This window comes from Enhydra lutris, unplaced genomic scaffold, assembly GCF_002288905.1.
Source record: "Enhydra lutris kenyoni isolate GAN:26980312 unplaced genomic scaffold, ASM228890v2 scaffoldscaffold5, whole genome shotgun sequence".
Taxonomy (NCBI): domain Eukaryota; kingdom Metazoa; phylum Chordata; class Mammalia; order Carnivora; family Mustelidae; genus Enhydra; species Enhydra lutris.
This window is the reverse complement of record NW_019154089.1, coordinates 50,653,930-50,669,461: the sequence shown is the minus strand read 5'-3', so window position 1 is coordinate 50,669,461 and position 15,532 is coordinate 50,653,930. Positions and strand designations below refer to the sequence as shown.

General features: G+C 36.3%; 1 protein-coding gene across 3 annotated transcripts in view; it reads right to left on the bottom strand.

Annotated features, from left to right (window-relative positions):
- The window catches only part of LOC111140960 (NAD kinase 2, mitochondrial), a 44,182-nt gene that overhangs the window by 24,187 nt on the left and 4,463 nt on the right, over positions 1–15,532 (bottom strand). For 2 of the 3 annotated variants that reach the window (XM_022493235.1, XM_022493236.1), the window contains exons 2-5: positions 8,360–8,448; positions 7,409–7,497; positions 6,474–6,555; positions 35–118 (exon numbers count right to left, since the gene is read on the bottom strand). In XM_022493235.1, the coding sequence (XP_022348943.1) occupies positions 35–118; positions 6,474–6,555; positions 7,409–7,497; positions 8,360–8,448 (344 nt within the window). Of the gene's footprint in view, positions 1–34; positions 119–6,473; positions 6,556–7,408; positions 7,498–8,359; positions 8,449–12,711; positions 12,841–15,532 lie in introns of those variants that run through there. The other variant, XM_022493237.1, reaches the window with a different exon arrangement.

Here is a 15,532-nt window from a genome sequence, read left to right as displayed (position 1 = left end):
AAAGATATTTATAAAACAACTAAGAAATTCCTACCTGAACTCACCACGATAGAACTTCTGTAAGGCTTCTGGGAAGGAATGTGTATATCGAACAGGAAGACATAAATGACCTTCAGACCTTTAAGAGATTTGTAGTGGTATAAAGAAAAGGAAAGAAAGAAAAACTTAATTCAAAAGGTATCACTAAACTACAAAAACCAGACATGAAATTTTATAGATTTCTGTTCTATACTTCAATTTTTTTGGCCAAGAAACTTTCTGTACTTTCAGTAAGACAAAAAGACCAAATAGAAATAATGGTTTTACATCCATCTTCAGTGCTATAATACACATTACTAAAGTTTCCACATCCCAGTGAAACTAAAAATAACACCACATTTGCCAGCGACTGATCACCCTACAAAATTATGTAATGGTATGGTGGTGTTTGCACCCTACCTTTAAATTATTTAACTATAAACTTTGGGCAAGTCACTTTAGCATCTGCTTTCTCATCTCTAAAAGGATGATAAAACCACTAATCTCAAAAGATTATTCTGAGGAATCACACTATATGTGAAAGTGAACCATAAATCCCTTTTCAATATCATTTAAGATACTAAGTCATGAAGAGAAATCATAAAGCTAATCGATTCCAATCCTTCATTTACTCAAATATATGAGGGTAAACTTCCTTCAGGGAGTGAAGCGCTTGACATAGAAGACAAATATTTTTTTTTATAAAGTGCAAAGACAGTGTTAACATTGCCTTTAGTTAATACAGGAAGATGAGCGAACGTGGCACCTAACATGAGGAACAGCATCCAGAAAGTTCAATCATCATTAGTTATTTACATGATGCATTGATCTTGAAGGAAAGGTTGAGGAGACTTGGCAAAACAAACTCTTAATCGCTGTACCTTAAAAGCGTAAAGAGCAAAAAAAAAGGCTTTTACAAAGTTGTGACAAATCAATTTTTTTTTAATCTGTGAGGATCAACACTGAAATTTAGACTAGGCCCTAAGTTTTTTAATTATCATAGTCACTGCAACACTTTTACACAGTGCTCAGTGTACAGAGGGTATCAACAGCCATTTGCTAGAACAGTACCTGCTAGAGTCAACCAGTCTACAACACCTGGGACAGAGAACAATGTCTCATAAGATTGTAGTCAGATGTCAGCCAGGGCCGTCAGCACCTGAAGGCCTGAGTTGGCCTGGAGGATTCACTTTCAATGTGGCTCACTCACGTGGCTGGCAAATTGGTGCGAGCTACTGGCAAGAGGCCTCAATTCTTCCCCAAGAGAGCCTCTCCACATGGCTGCGGGAGTATCCTCACATCATGCTGGCTGACTTACCCCAGAATGAGCAATACAGAAGCTGTAATACCACTTATGACCTGGCCTTGGAATCCACACACTTTCATACCATATTCCACTGGTCACACAGGCCAGCCCTGATTGAATACAGAAGCAGGGAGAGAACCACATAAAGGTGTGAATGCTAGGCAGCTACCTTGCAGGCTAGTTCCACATGCCTTCTATCCCATTTTAATTATTAAGCATTCAAGTGTCATAATTATTTATTGGGCTCAATAAACTGAATGCAGAATACAAACAAGACAAACCAAAGTTATATATTTAATTTAGATGAGTCCATGTAAGTGCACCATCTTAGAAGGGGATCCTCCAGCCCAAGTCAAGCCTTCTGGTGCCTGCAGCCCCTGCTGACCATAACCTCGTAAGAAAGCTCAAGCCAAACCACCCAGACAAGCTCTTGAATTCCAGATACACAGAAACCATGAGCAATAATAAATGATTACTACTGTTGAAGCCTCCAAGTTCTGGTCTGATTTGTCATGCACATGTGATAACTAATACAGAGGAGAGGAAATTCAAGTTGAACATTAACTTCTGAGTTTATTTAAGGCTTTAGAGTCACCAGAGTACTTAAGAAAAAGAAGTCAGGCAACCTGAATTACCAAACAAGCTAGGAGGCTTAGTACATTGTTGGCCCAAGAAAAGACGAGAAACCAAAGAACTTCTAAAGCCTATTATTCTAGGTAGAAAGTGGAGGAGCAGTACTGCCTGCTTGCCAGTTTCAAAATTCCCACACGCTTATATGAGTATTAAGCCAGCTTTTTGAAGGAAAATATATTTCAACAAATTGTATAAAATGTGATCACTAAAGAATTTCTTAATGATATAAAAATATGCCATTGAGAAGTTCCAAAATAGAAATGAATCAACACTGAAGGCAATCAAAAAATAATTACTGAATCAATGATCTCAATTACTTACACTCAGGAAACATTTAGTCAGCTAGGTTGAGGTCCTAGCCCTACTCCCTAAGATCATTTAATCACATTTCAAAGGTTTATTGTTTATGAACTATATATAATACTGTAACAGTGACAGAGGAATTAAAATACAATCCTATACTCAGACATTTATAGTCTAACGGAAGAGACAACAACCAAGCAGAAAATAATATGCTCTCTGCAGAGAATTAGAGTCCAGGAGAGGCACCAGTCTCCAATGAACAATTACACAACTGAACAATCGAGGAAGTGGTATAAGGGCACCCTAGGCAAAAAGAAAAAAGCAGCATGTGTAAGGGCATGAAAACAATATACACCTTCTGGAGAACTCTTTCACATATTCTTTCACATCCTCCTGTTTTAAGTATCAACGAACCTCCTCACCAGAGGAAAAGCCTCACCCATGGTGTTAGCAGATGCTCATACTTGATATGTGCACTTAAGTGGGTGATGGAGGAACTGGGTGAAGGTGGTCAAAGGTAAAGACTTCTAATTATAAGATAAACAAATACTGGAGATGTAACAACACAAGAATTATAGTTCCTACTGCTATGTATTTGAGTTATAAAGAGTAGATCCTAAGAGTTCTCATCAGAAAAAAAAAAAAAGCACTTTTCTTTCATATCTATAGGAGATGATAAACATTAACTAAGTTTACTATGGTAATCATTTCACATTATATATAAGTTATTCTGCAGCACACCTTAAATATATGCAGTCTGTCAGTTATAACTCCACAAAACTGGACAAAAAATGCAATTAAAAAAACAAAAAACAAAAAATAAAATCAGCCATAAGAAGAATCGTAGGGAGTTCCTAGAACTTCAGTAATTTTTTCTGAAAGTAGAGTACGCACGAGTAAAAGAGGCTCAGTGAAACTTTTTTAGTAAAACTTTTTACTTTTTTAGTAACTAAAAAAGTTTCACTGAGCCTCTTTTACTCGTGGGTACTCTACTAATGTACTAAGGCATTTTCAATGTATTCTGAAGATCATGAGAAAACCCTAGAAGATTTTAATTTAGAAGTAGATACAATCAGATTTGTACTTCGGAAAGAATATGAGGAGTATAATCGATGGGTTGGAACAAGCAAGAATGGAAGCTGCTGCAGTAATTTCAACAACCAATTATAAAGGCCTATGCTCATTTAGCAGTGAGGATGGCAAGAGATGGACTCAAAGCCAAGATCCCAAGAACTCAACACTAGAGCCACAGACCACCGTGAGACAGGGTGGTCCCAGCTTCAGCACAGGTTTATGATTCCAGTCATCAAGTATGGTAGGGGAAGGCTAGGGAAACAGGTTCACTTGTAGACATGTTGCCTATTTTTTTTTTAAAGATTTTATTTATTTGACAGACAGAGATCACAAGTAGGCAGAGAGGCAGGCAGAGAGAGAGAGGAGGACAAAGCAGGCTTCCTGCTAAGCAGAGAGCCCGATGCGGGGCTCAATCCCAGAACCCTGGGATCATGACCTGAGCTGAAGGCAGAGGCTTTAACCCACTGAACCACCCAGGTGCCCCTATTTTTTTTTTTTTTTTTTTTAAAGTAGGCTTCATGCCCAACATAAGACTTAAACTCATGACTCAGAGATTCAGGGTCCCATGTTCTAAGACTGAGCCAGCCAGACTTGTTATATTTTTAATGCTATTGGATACTTTCAAGTAGAGGACAGTATGGCTAGAATAGCATGAAGAAAAAAATAACAGGAGAAAGGACAGAGAATAATCAGGAACCAGAAAATGTAGTGTCTTGTATGTCATAGCTAAGGTGACGAACTATCCCAGTTTGCCTGGGACTGACAATTTTTCCAGGACATGGAACTTTCAGTGCTAAAACTAGGAAAGTTCTTGACAAATCAGGGTGAGTTGGTCCCCCCCACCCCCGAGTCAGAGTAAATTAGATTTTAAATTAGATAAGATAGATTAGATAAAAATCTTAAATTAGGTTTTTATCCTGGTTTAGATGGGGAACCACCGTAAGATTCTGAGCACAGAAGTCACTTAATATTATCAAACTTTCATAAAATGATCACTCTGGCTGCAGTGGGGAGAGAATATAAATAGGGATAAGAGTGGAAGCAAGATCAATGCTGGCATAAATATTTTGGAGTCACCAGGATTTAAGTTCAACTACAGATATTAATGAGTTACACTGGAGATGGTATAAAAAGTTAAGGAAAAAGATGGCCCAGAAGATAATACGTGAAGACATCATTATTTAAGCAGTGACTTAAATATAACATCCTCCAAAAGAGACAAAGTAGTAGCCACCAGGATTGGGGGTAGGGGGTGTCATAAATGCCAAAGAATTACAGATGCAACAAAGGAGCAAAAATTTCCCAGAAATCAAGTAAGACAAGGACTGAAATGTTCAGTAACTTCAGTAACCAGGACATCACTGGTAAGGCAAAAAGAATGTCAATGAACTGGCTGGAGGCAATCCAGAAAAGATGGCAAAGATGGCAAAACAGTAACTTAAGTAAGGAAGTGGAGATACCAAGCTTGGAGGTAAAGAGGAAGAAAAAGAATAATAACCAAGAGAGAGAGAGACACAGGGTATAGGATTTATTACATTTTCTTAAAAGAGGATAGTTTTGAACAAGTTTTTAGACTCAGAAGAAGCATGCTGGAGAGAGGGGAAGAAAGGGAACAAATAACAGAAAAAGATTTTGTTTCGAAGTCAGGGAAAAGTTGAAAAGTCCAATGATTTCCATTTCCTTTATGAGGTAAGAGAAGACTAATGCTGAAGGATAAAGGGTAAGGAAGGTAAGAAGCATATAGTTAAATAACCTTGAAGTAGCTACCGCAGAGCATGGGGAAGAAGAGAGGAAGACCTGAGCCACACAGAAAGCTTTTTTGAACAACTCTGAGGGTCCAGTTCTAAGTGCTAGAAATGAAAAACTGGAAGTAAATTTGGACCCAAATAAGCCACCAAGCTTAAGTTTCTATTCCCCTGGGCCCAGATGGCCTCAGCAGTGCTGATGAAGGAATAAAAAGGATCATAGACTGATGCAGGACTGAACAGAAAGACAGTGGTACAAAATGTTTAAGAGATTTGTCAAGAGGGGCACCTGAGTGGCTCAGCTGGTTAAGCTTCCAATTCTTGATTTTGTCTCAGGGCTGTGAGATCAAGCCCCTCATGGGTTCCACACTAAGCATTGAGCCTGCTTATGATTCTCTCTCTCCCTCTCTACCCCCTTCCCCACCTTACATGTGCACTCCCTCCACCCAAAAGGAAAAGGAAAAGGAAAGGAGGGAGACAGAGACAAAGGAAGGAAGGAAAGGAGAATTTTGTCAAGAATGTGAATGAAGTGAGGGAAAACTAAGAAAATAGAGGGGCTTAACACACTAAAAACCAAAGGGCAGATTTAGTAGGATTGAGGGAATAAGACTACTGTTAAAGACAGGAGGCTGTGGTCAGAGTGGAATTAAGATTTAAGCTATGGGGTAACTCTAAATGATCATAAAGTCCAGGTATAGGCATGGCTGTGGGTGGCTGGAAAAGCATGATGCTAAATGTCAGTGAAGCTGAGGAAAGAAAAAAAAACCAAGTGATGACAGGATTTGGTCTCTTCATTAAGGCAATGAAGTCACCCAGAAAATCAGCAGAGGCATAACCAGGAATGTAGTTGAGAGACATAAGGAAGGGCAGAAGATGGGACATTAACTCATCCCTTTTCAGCAATACCAAAGGTCACCAATATCCAACTAGGTCAAGGGCTCAGCTCTATTCTGCCAAAAGGTACTACTCCCAGACTACCTGGGAAGTCCAATGTGAAGACTCCTCATCCCATGTCATAATTTTCTACCACCAATGGTAGCTAAATGCATTTATATTTCTCAGCCTGAGCTATACACAAGAGGTAGGTCCTTGAAAACCACCACATAGAAGAAAATTCTACTAACAGTAGAAACTAACTGTACATGCCTGAATTTCATCTCTAAAATGTTTCTGGTACACAGTTCTAACATTCATAACCAGGAGCAGTGATCCTTCCACTTAATCATCACACACCACAGTAAGCTCCCTATAGCAACAGAGCACAGCAATGTGACCATGGTGGAGAAAATAAAGAGCTCCTCAGAGTTAAGATTTATCAGAAATAGATAGTATGCAAAGCAAAGAACTGTATGTATAACATATACAGCAAACTAAAATACCATGTTTTTCCTTACCGTTCTGGATCAGTGTTTACTCCAATAACTGGTTTAAGTCTATCTAAGACTTTACTTGCTGCCAGAAGCATCGTGCCATCACCTAAAGGACATAAAACATAACCAGTTTTGTAACAAATCTGGTTTTTAACATCATTTTGAACACAAGTCCTTTTGCTTTAACAATCACACTCCTACTCCACCCTGCTGACCACCACAGTCCATTCTACTTCCTTTCTACCCACTATCCCTAATCCAGAATTTCTCAACAGTGGCAAGACTGACATTTTAGGCCAGATAGTTCTTTGCTGGGGGCGGGGGTGTCCTGTGCATTATAGGATGTTTAGCCATATCCATGGTCTCTACCTTCTGGATGCCCCATAGTAGCTACCAGCTGGAAACCACTGCTCCGATCCTTATCATTCTACTAACCAAATCTCTCCTTCTGCCATAACATCAGTCCAAATTCATACATTATTTTAAAGAGAATACATCCAACAAAGTGTCCAGTGTAGATTTTTCTAACAAATGCTATCAATTTAAAGCTCTGGCAACAATGCCCACTTAATAATAAAGTTCAGAAAAGATAGCTGTAAGTATATTGGAGTCAGAGTGGAATGGAATTTATCTCATTGAACTCTTAAACAATTTCAACTTTTAAGGCTGGCATAACTAAACCAAAATACAGTTACAACTCATCTTTTGAATCCTATTTGAAGCCAAATGCACACTTTAAATATACACAGAGAAACAGACACAGACCCTCACAATAACATCATTCACTACAAAAGTGAAATGTTATATATAGCAGATATTTTAAATCTTATCCTAAAAATCCCAAAATGCATCTTGTGGTAGGATTCAAAAGGCTTCATTACAGCTAGACCACAGGGTATCTGGAAATGCATAGTAAAGAACATTTCCATATTACATCTTTACCTCTGTAAAACTCTTACCTCCTGCAGCTATGACAGCATCTGCCCATCGAACAATCTCTTCATCATATTCTCTCCTCTTTACTAGACGAACCTCGATTCCCTCATTCCTAAGATAAAAAAGTAAAGGTTATATAAAATGTCCACTAAGAACATGAAGGATGTTTTGAGAGACAGGTTATTACAATAATGTAAAAAAAAACACTTGTTTTATAAGCAAATTTATGTTTAGTTTTGCAAGGTTAACTTCATTTTCATTTATTTAGTTACAACAGCCAATTTACTACGGTCAAGAAGCGTATGAGTAAACCAAAAGTTAATGACTATCCCAAATCTCTATATGCTTCAAAAACACTTTGTTTTTGCCCCTGACAAACAACAGTATCAATAAATTAGAATTTTTCTCTTTTCCTCTGATGCTAAAATTCACTAATACAAATGGTCGAGAAGTATAATATCTCGAGACCTTTTAATTATAAAAAGTCATTATTTCAAAACAAATATTCATTCAGTGTCAGACACTGAAACAGTGACCAAAATACTTTCTATTTTGCATGTTCTCACACTGATTCTCTTATATACATATAAACATTCATTGACTGCATTAACTGTATTAACTACAGTTCCTATAATTTTTAGACAAAGAATATTTTAACGAACACCCATATAATCCAATATTCAGTTTAATGAGACATTACAAATACAGTTAAAGCCAATCGGATACAGAATTATCTCTGTAGAAAAGGCACTTCTCAGACCAAATATTAACTGAAAATCTGTGAAATTTTCAGAGTACAATAAAAATTTCCTTAAAAACACTAATTTCAATTCAATTAACCATGATATAATTTTCTGAAAATGATCTTATAATGGCAATCTTTACTAAAAATCTCAAGATCATCTGCTAATAAAAATAAAAACTGGAAGTCCTGAATACAAATGCCCATCAAAGATCCAATCCCATTAACTTACCGTAAACTATCTAGAATATGTTCTACATTTTTGGTGTGAATATGATGTCGTTCAAGCAGTCCACTGTAGCTAGAGCCTTTCAATGCAAGCTATATCAAGATAAAACAAATTCTGTCACATTACATGACATATATTATACATTATAATATATCTCTTTAAAAAGCCCTATAAAAAGTATAATGGGTTTTTTTAAGGCACATTTTTATGACTACAAGTTTAAACTGAACTAGAAAGTCTGATTTTAGAAAATCATAATTTGCTTTCAATATTAAATACAGCATTAAGTTTCCTGAATTATGTAGTTAATAAGATCTCAAAATTTGCTTATTTTTCAACTTGTTTTTTTTTTCTTTTTTTTCTTTTTTTTGGGGGGGGGCGGGGTAAGGGGCCGTCTCCCGGCAAGCGGCGAGCAACGGAGCACTAAATCAGGACTTTTTTTTTTTTTTTTAAAGATTTTATTTATTTATTTGACGGACAGAGATCACAAGTAAGCAGAGAGGCAGGCAGAGAGAGAGAGGAGGAAGCAGGCTCCCTGCAGAGCAGAGAGCCCGATGTGGGGCTCGATCCCAGGACCCTGGGATCATGACCTCAGCCGAAGGCAGATGCTTTAACCCACTGAGCCACCAGGCGCCCCCAACTTGAGTATTTTTTTAATGAATTTGTAACACATCACATGCGGCTACTTGAAGACCAAAGATAAACTAGTATTTTAGAAGGCAGTTAGATGACCTTTGTTCCACTTGGATTTGCAGCTCTCTTCCGTTCACATTTATGAACTCTATTTGGAATTTACCCCACGCAATCCAAACAAAGGCCGGATTAGCTCCCTGAAATTGGATAACTTTTAGATATAAAGATATATATCCTTCAAGAATTATCTTTCCTAGTCCACTGGTGTGTATTTTTGCAATGTCACTCTTTTAAAGTATATGTCTACAAAATAATCCATAAAGTAAAATGTTGAGAGAAGTTCAGACATATCCTTAGTGCATATCCATTTAATCAACTATGAAATTTGTGCGGTAGAGAGAATTAAAAAGCATGTTTTCTTTCCTTCTCCAACTTCCCTTAATACTCTGCCTCTTGATGGTACAGTATCAGTTTTTCAAGTACATGTCCAAATACAACCTTAAATATATTCCTTTTAGATTACTCAATTAAAAGTAAAACCAAATTTTAGGTAGCATCCTTAATATGTATTTTACCTTTTAAAAATTATTAAAAATAACAAAATATCAAAGATACATATATATATATAAAGAAAATTTCAAAATATATATAATCTTATTGTCCCAGGACAGTTTATGTTAATATTTTGATATCTTTCTAGTCTTTTGTTTATGAATATGGGGTTAAGAGTTTTAAAATAGTTTTGTCCTTACTCTACAATCAAAAGGGAAATGTAGGTTCCTCAAAAGAGGGAGGGGAGGACACATTTGGCTATTTGATAATACACAGATGTTAACTCAAAAAGATCCACTAGATCTGATAATCTGTACAACACTTTGGAACCTAGACATAAGCTTCACATTTAGACAAATCATACTAACATCAAAAGTATTTTTTAAAGGGAAGCAGTGACCAAGGTCATAATTAGATAATCCTTCATTTAATTAAAAAAAAACATATAATAGGTTTGAAAAACTATTTTAAGAGTAGAATTTCTGAATATAAATGAACATAGCATTAACATTCAGATTATTATACTACAATTACCCAATTACAAATTAACTAAAACCATACTAACCATCCCTCAGTAAATATGGATCACAATGCTCTTCATCTCTACTCTCTCCCTGGTGATCTCTAGCTTCGAGGCTCTTTCCGTGAGAGATCTGTATGCAGATGACTCCCAACTGCTAAACCTGGCTTCTCTTCAGGGCTCCAAATAAATGTATGCAACTGTGTATCTGACATCTTTCTCTGGATATCTAACTGGAATCTCAAACTAAAATACTCAATATCAACGGCCCTCTTAGCGCAGTGGGCAGCGAGTCAGTCTCATAAAATACTCAGTATCAAACTCCTGACTTTTCTAACAGATTAGTTACGATGGTATATTATTTTGTTACAGTAATTACCTCTCATGAGCCCATTTCAAGAGTGAATACATAGCTAGAAATTGAAATCTAAAAAAATTCATTCATTCAAATATTTGAGCGCCTACTACTGTATTAGTTTAAACATTAATTTAGCACAATCAAGTGTATTTAATGGGGCACTGAAAACTGGCAAGGACAATGAGAACTAACTCAAATGTATAAGAAGTCTATTAAAATAGTTTCAACAAATGTACTGCTTCTAACCTGCTATAAATAGAACTTAAGAGTAGCTGGTCCTCAGTTTCCTGTCCAGATTTTTATCCTCTTATTTTTGGTTTGGACTATATAGAACATGTACCCAAGAATACAGGACAGAAATCCTTATGTATGATAACTGTAAATTCTAGTTTGGTGGTTCAGAAGGCTTTTGTGCTCACTTCCTGGCTCTCAGCAAACTCCAGAAAATTAAGATTACTCAGCAGTTGAGTGTTAAGAAACTGTGCTTTGAGATGTTGAAGGGGACTTAAATTTGTGGAGAAAATAATTTTGAAGCATTAACAAAAACCTTCAAGTTTTCCATGATTTTAATAAGCCTTGCTACCAACACTAAAATTCCTAAATCTCCAAACCTGAATACAAAATTCATTTAGCATCAGAATAGTTAATATTGGGGCAGAAATATCATTTCATTCTGTTCCCACCCAGGTTGTTTTTTGTGAATTCTCTAGCAACTCATGTTCAGTACATTTATTTAGAGAATACAAGTTCTTATATTAATTATTTTCTTTAAAGATATAGATGGTTGGGCTAATAAGCTTCATTAACATGGACTGGCTAAACTAGGCAAATACAAGATAAGGCATTTTATGAAATGCCTTAGTAAAAGCATCAATTAGAAAGCCTGAAATCACTATTCAACTGGCATGTACAGTTTTTCAAGTTTTCTTCTCATTCAAAGGCTGGTAAGGATTGCTAGCTATCCCTCCGAAAATATCAAGACCTCAAAGATTTAAAACCATACTTTAATCAAAACACATTCTTTATGTCCTACAATGAAGAGATTAGAGAAATTACTGAAATTTAGAACACATTCTCAATTCTGTAATGCTACACCACCAGTATTAGCACCAGTTTTAATATTCCCCTCCCCCCCAAAAAAGACTGTTGATGTGCATTAAAAACAAAGTTATAAGATTATTCACCAGAATATCTGGAAAAAGCAATGTGAATCTAAAAGATCTATTTCAGTCCGACATATTTCCATATCATATTCTCTGTCAGTCCAACATACTTCAGTGAAAGAGCAAAAAAGAGTTTCACTCCAGCAGTAAGAGTTTCTCCTACAAAATCTATAAAAACCAACATCACTTCTCCTTAGGTGGCTCCAAAGTTAAGAAACAACAAAGCATGAAAGGAATAAAGGAGGAAACTGAACCAACAAAAATTTGCCAACCTTAAAGTTAGATGTGGTAGTTAGGCTATTTCCTAAATGATCCAACCACTTTTATTAAAATATCATAGATATTTTTACTTGACCAAAACTGAATTTATTACAAATACAAATTTTTAAGATTTATTTTACTAGTCAGTTGAATGTCACTACTTTGTACTCAATGTACTAATTCACATGAAAGCTCAATAAGGGAAGGAAATCAGTTTTTAAATTTAACACATAAGAAATGCACAAACTTTCTGGGACAATGACAGTTTGGTCCATAAACTCACAAGGCATAATTTAAGCACTCTTAAAAGCATACCCACTTACCTAAATGGTACAATGAGTGTTAATTCAGAATTGCCTTAAAATGAATAGTAACACCTAGTCAACAGCTAGAAAGTAAACTTCCACCTAGCATGATCAGGCCTGCTATAGTGAAGCTGAAGTATTTCTTGAGCTATATTTGGCATCAATCTTGGATCACTTCAGTTTCACTCTCCTTTCTCTCAGGTGCTTACCTTTAGTTTCCCCATCATTCTCTTTCTACTTCTGCATTCCTCTTTTTATTCTGTTCACCTACTCCTTCATATGTTGGGATTGTTCAAGGTTCCATCTTTAACTTTCTTCTCTGTTCCCACTTCATTTTCCCTGAGTTATTTCCTCACTCCAGGGACTTGATCTCCCAAGTATTCACCAGTAACTATGAAATATATACTGTCAGCTCACGCCATTCTCTTGAGCTACAGGCTCAAATTTTCAAAGGTCTACATTAAATCCCCCCACCAGTAGATCAAGTACCTCTCACCAAAACCATCCAAATCCGATGACATATTCCTCCTTCAAATTTGCTCTTCCCTCATATATCAGTTAACAATACTTATATAATCAACAGAATAAACCCAAGTATCCTGTTTAATTCTTCCTTCACACTCAATCTCCATGTGGTAAAGTACAATAAATACACCTGTAAACTGCTTCTCTAATCTGTCCTTCACATTCATGCTGCCACTGCTTGACTTCTGGACACCAACTCTTCTCCGGTCTCATGCAATAGCCTGCCTCCAGAACTGCTAACTGAGTCTTCAGTCTTTATTTCCCATTCCTCCAACCTAACCACCACCACCAGAAGGCTGCTTTCATACTAGTCCCAGAATGCTAAAGTCTCAGAAAAATTGACCCTCCACTCCACTCTTATGGGGAAAGAGAGTAGGAGTGATAGTTGTATTCTCCTGCTAAAATAGACCGAAAATTACTAGGACATAAAGCCAACTCCTGCACATGACATTTAATACTTATAAGGTCCAGCTTACCTATTTAGTTTCTATAAACTTATTCATGAACAAAGATTTCCAAACTGCCCTTAAAATGGTTGTCACATCAATTTATTGATGACAACCCACATTACTAAGAAAAAAATAAACTCTACTACATGTTAACTGGTTCAACTGTTTCATGTTATCTTTTATTTCAAATGAGTATATGCACTTAGTCATGATGTAAAATTTTTCTGACTGTGGATTAGAGTCAAAAACATTTAAGTTCTTTTTGTTGGCAAAAAGATTAACTTCCCCCTGTCTTGCTAGTACTATTCTCTCCCATTCACATATAAATTCTTCCTTATTCTTTAATATTTAATTAAGATATCCTGAACTTAAAAGATATCATTTCACATTTATCACATTGGCAAAAATGTAAAAGTCTACCAAGTGCCACTGAGAACATGGGGAATCATGGAGCTGTTCAATGCTTATGGACATATTTGTACTTCTAATTGCATTTTCTAATTAAAAAAAAAAGGAAACAACCTAATTATCCAAACAATGTAATACTAGACAGCACTTAAAGTGAATTAACTTTAAAAGAAAGTAAAAAAAAATCAAGACTGTCACTTCCTCCAAGAAATTGGCTTAAAAACAACAACAAAAACCACATAAGCAGGGGTTAAATTCAACAAATCTTCATACCTTTTTAGTGGTCTATTTTATAAAGGAAACACTTTTGAAGTGACCAAAGCAGAACCATTTTAAGTACATAATTCAGTAAATAATAGCGGCATTTACATAATGATCATTACTGTGCCTGAAAAATTAGAATTGTGCTGCTCTAAATTATGTAAATTATAGGTTAACTTGATCTTCCTAAAAATTATATAAGCAAGGAAAAGCAGACATTATTATACCTATTTCAAAGTCAAAGAGCCTGATAAATAGAGAGAGGTTAGGTTACTTGCTCAAGTTTATAAAGCTAATAAACTGTTACCAGGATCAAAACTCTTATCTCCTGCTCTTAATCCAGGACTTGCCCACTACAGACTCCTAACATTCCTATGTTAGCTATACATTTCACTTCTGCTTGAAAATACTCATTAGCGCCCTAAGCTCAATTTAATGATTAAGTTATATAGGCCAATCAAGAACTATTCTGTTCCCAAGTCCCAATTCTACCAACCTTCAGTTCGGAAGAAGAGAACCAATCAGCTAACCTCTCCTTGAATGAAAAGGTCTTACAGAGGTTGGTCGAATTTCCTGCACAATCCACATCATATAGAATGAACTTTGCCAAGGCAAGAAATAACCCACAAACACACTTGCTGATATTCTGAAATACACATTTCTGTTACATATTAACAAAGATTATAGATAGTGAAAAAGTTAACTTATACCTTACTAGCTGAGAAGATATTAATGTGCATCGATACTTTACTCAAAATGTAATTCATATAACTGAAAATATAGGAAAAGGGATCATAGTAAGAAAGTATGTTATTTACAAGCTCATGGCTGGCCACATATACCTTGTTTCTAAAATCTCCCCCTGGTAATCCTGATACAGTGAAGGGGGAAAATCAGGGCTCTAAAGCACATTGGTCAATGATTACATTAATGGCAGAATTTCAGCTACTGTAATATTCAATCCTTTTACATCTTCAGGAGTCTCCTATTTAGCTGCAAATATTTATGGAAGGGAGTATATCATAAGCCTCTATTTTCCAAGCTGTATTCCACAAAATTCGACATGTTTTTCTAATCTGCACCCACCCCCACCAAATCCTATGGTCAAATAAAAATTGTCTTGTTTAGGTTTATGTTTCTCAAACGTACTTAACCATGAAACTCTTGTTCATGTACCAACTCATGTTGGTAACCTCAACCTTAAGCATTCAGCAGCTAAAATCTTCTGGAAGAATGATAGCTGGAAATAAGGATCTGGAGCCTCCAGGAGAAAAGAACCAAAACTCATTTTTAAAAAGTCAGAACCCTTTTTGGTGGGGATGGAAAGATAGAGAGGATGATGAATAAGATAAGGTCATTGCCCTCAAGTCTAGAGAAGAAAATAATCAGATTATACTCAAAGGTGGAAAGCTCAAATATGTAAGTATTAGGAAGATACAGTAAAGAACATCTAACACAACCTTGGTAGCAGAAAGGAGCACAGCAAGGTTCCCAAGGAAGGCTTCCTGTGGAAGTAATGTCTGGAGCTTGACCTCAAAGGAAGGGTAGGAATTGGCTAGAGGAAGGAAGAACCTTCAAAGCAAAAGAGGCTGCAAAAGTAAAGACATTAACAGATGCAAATCAAACCGTCCTGAAATACCATTTTTTCACAGACCAGCGTGGTAAGACACCCAGAATGTGATAAATGGCTTATGGAAGGGGGAAAGCACCTTTCACCCATTCCTGGTGAAGGTATACATTG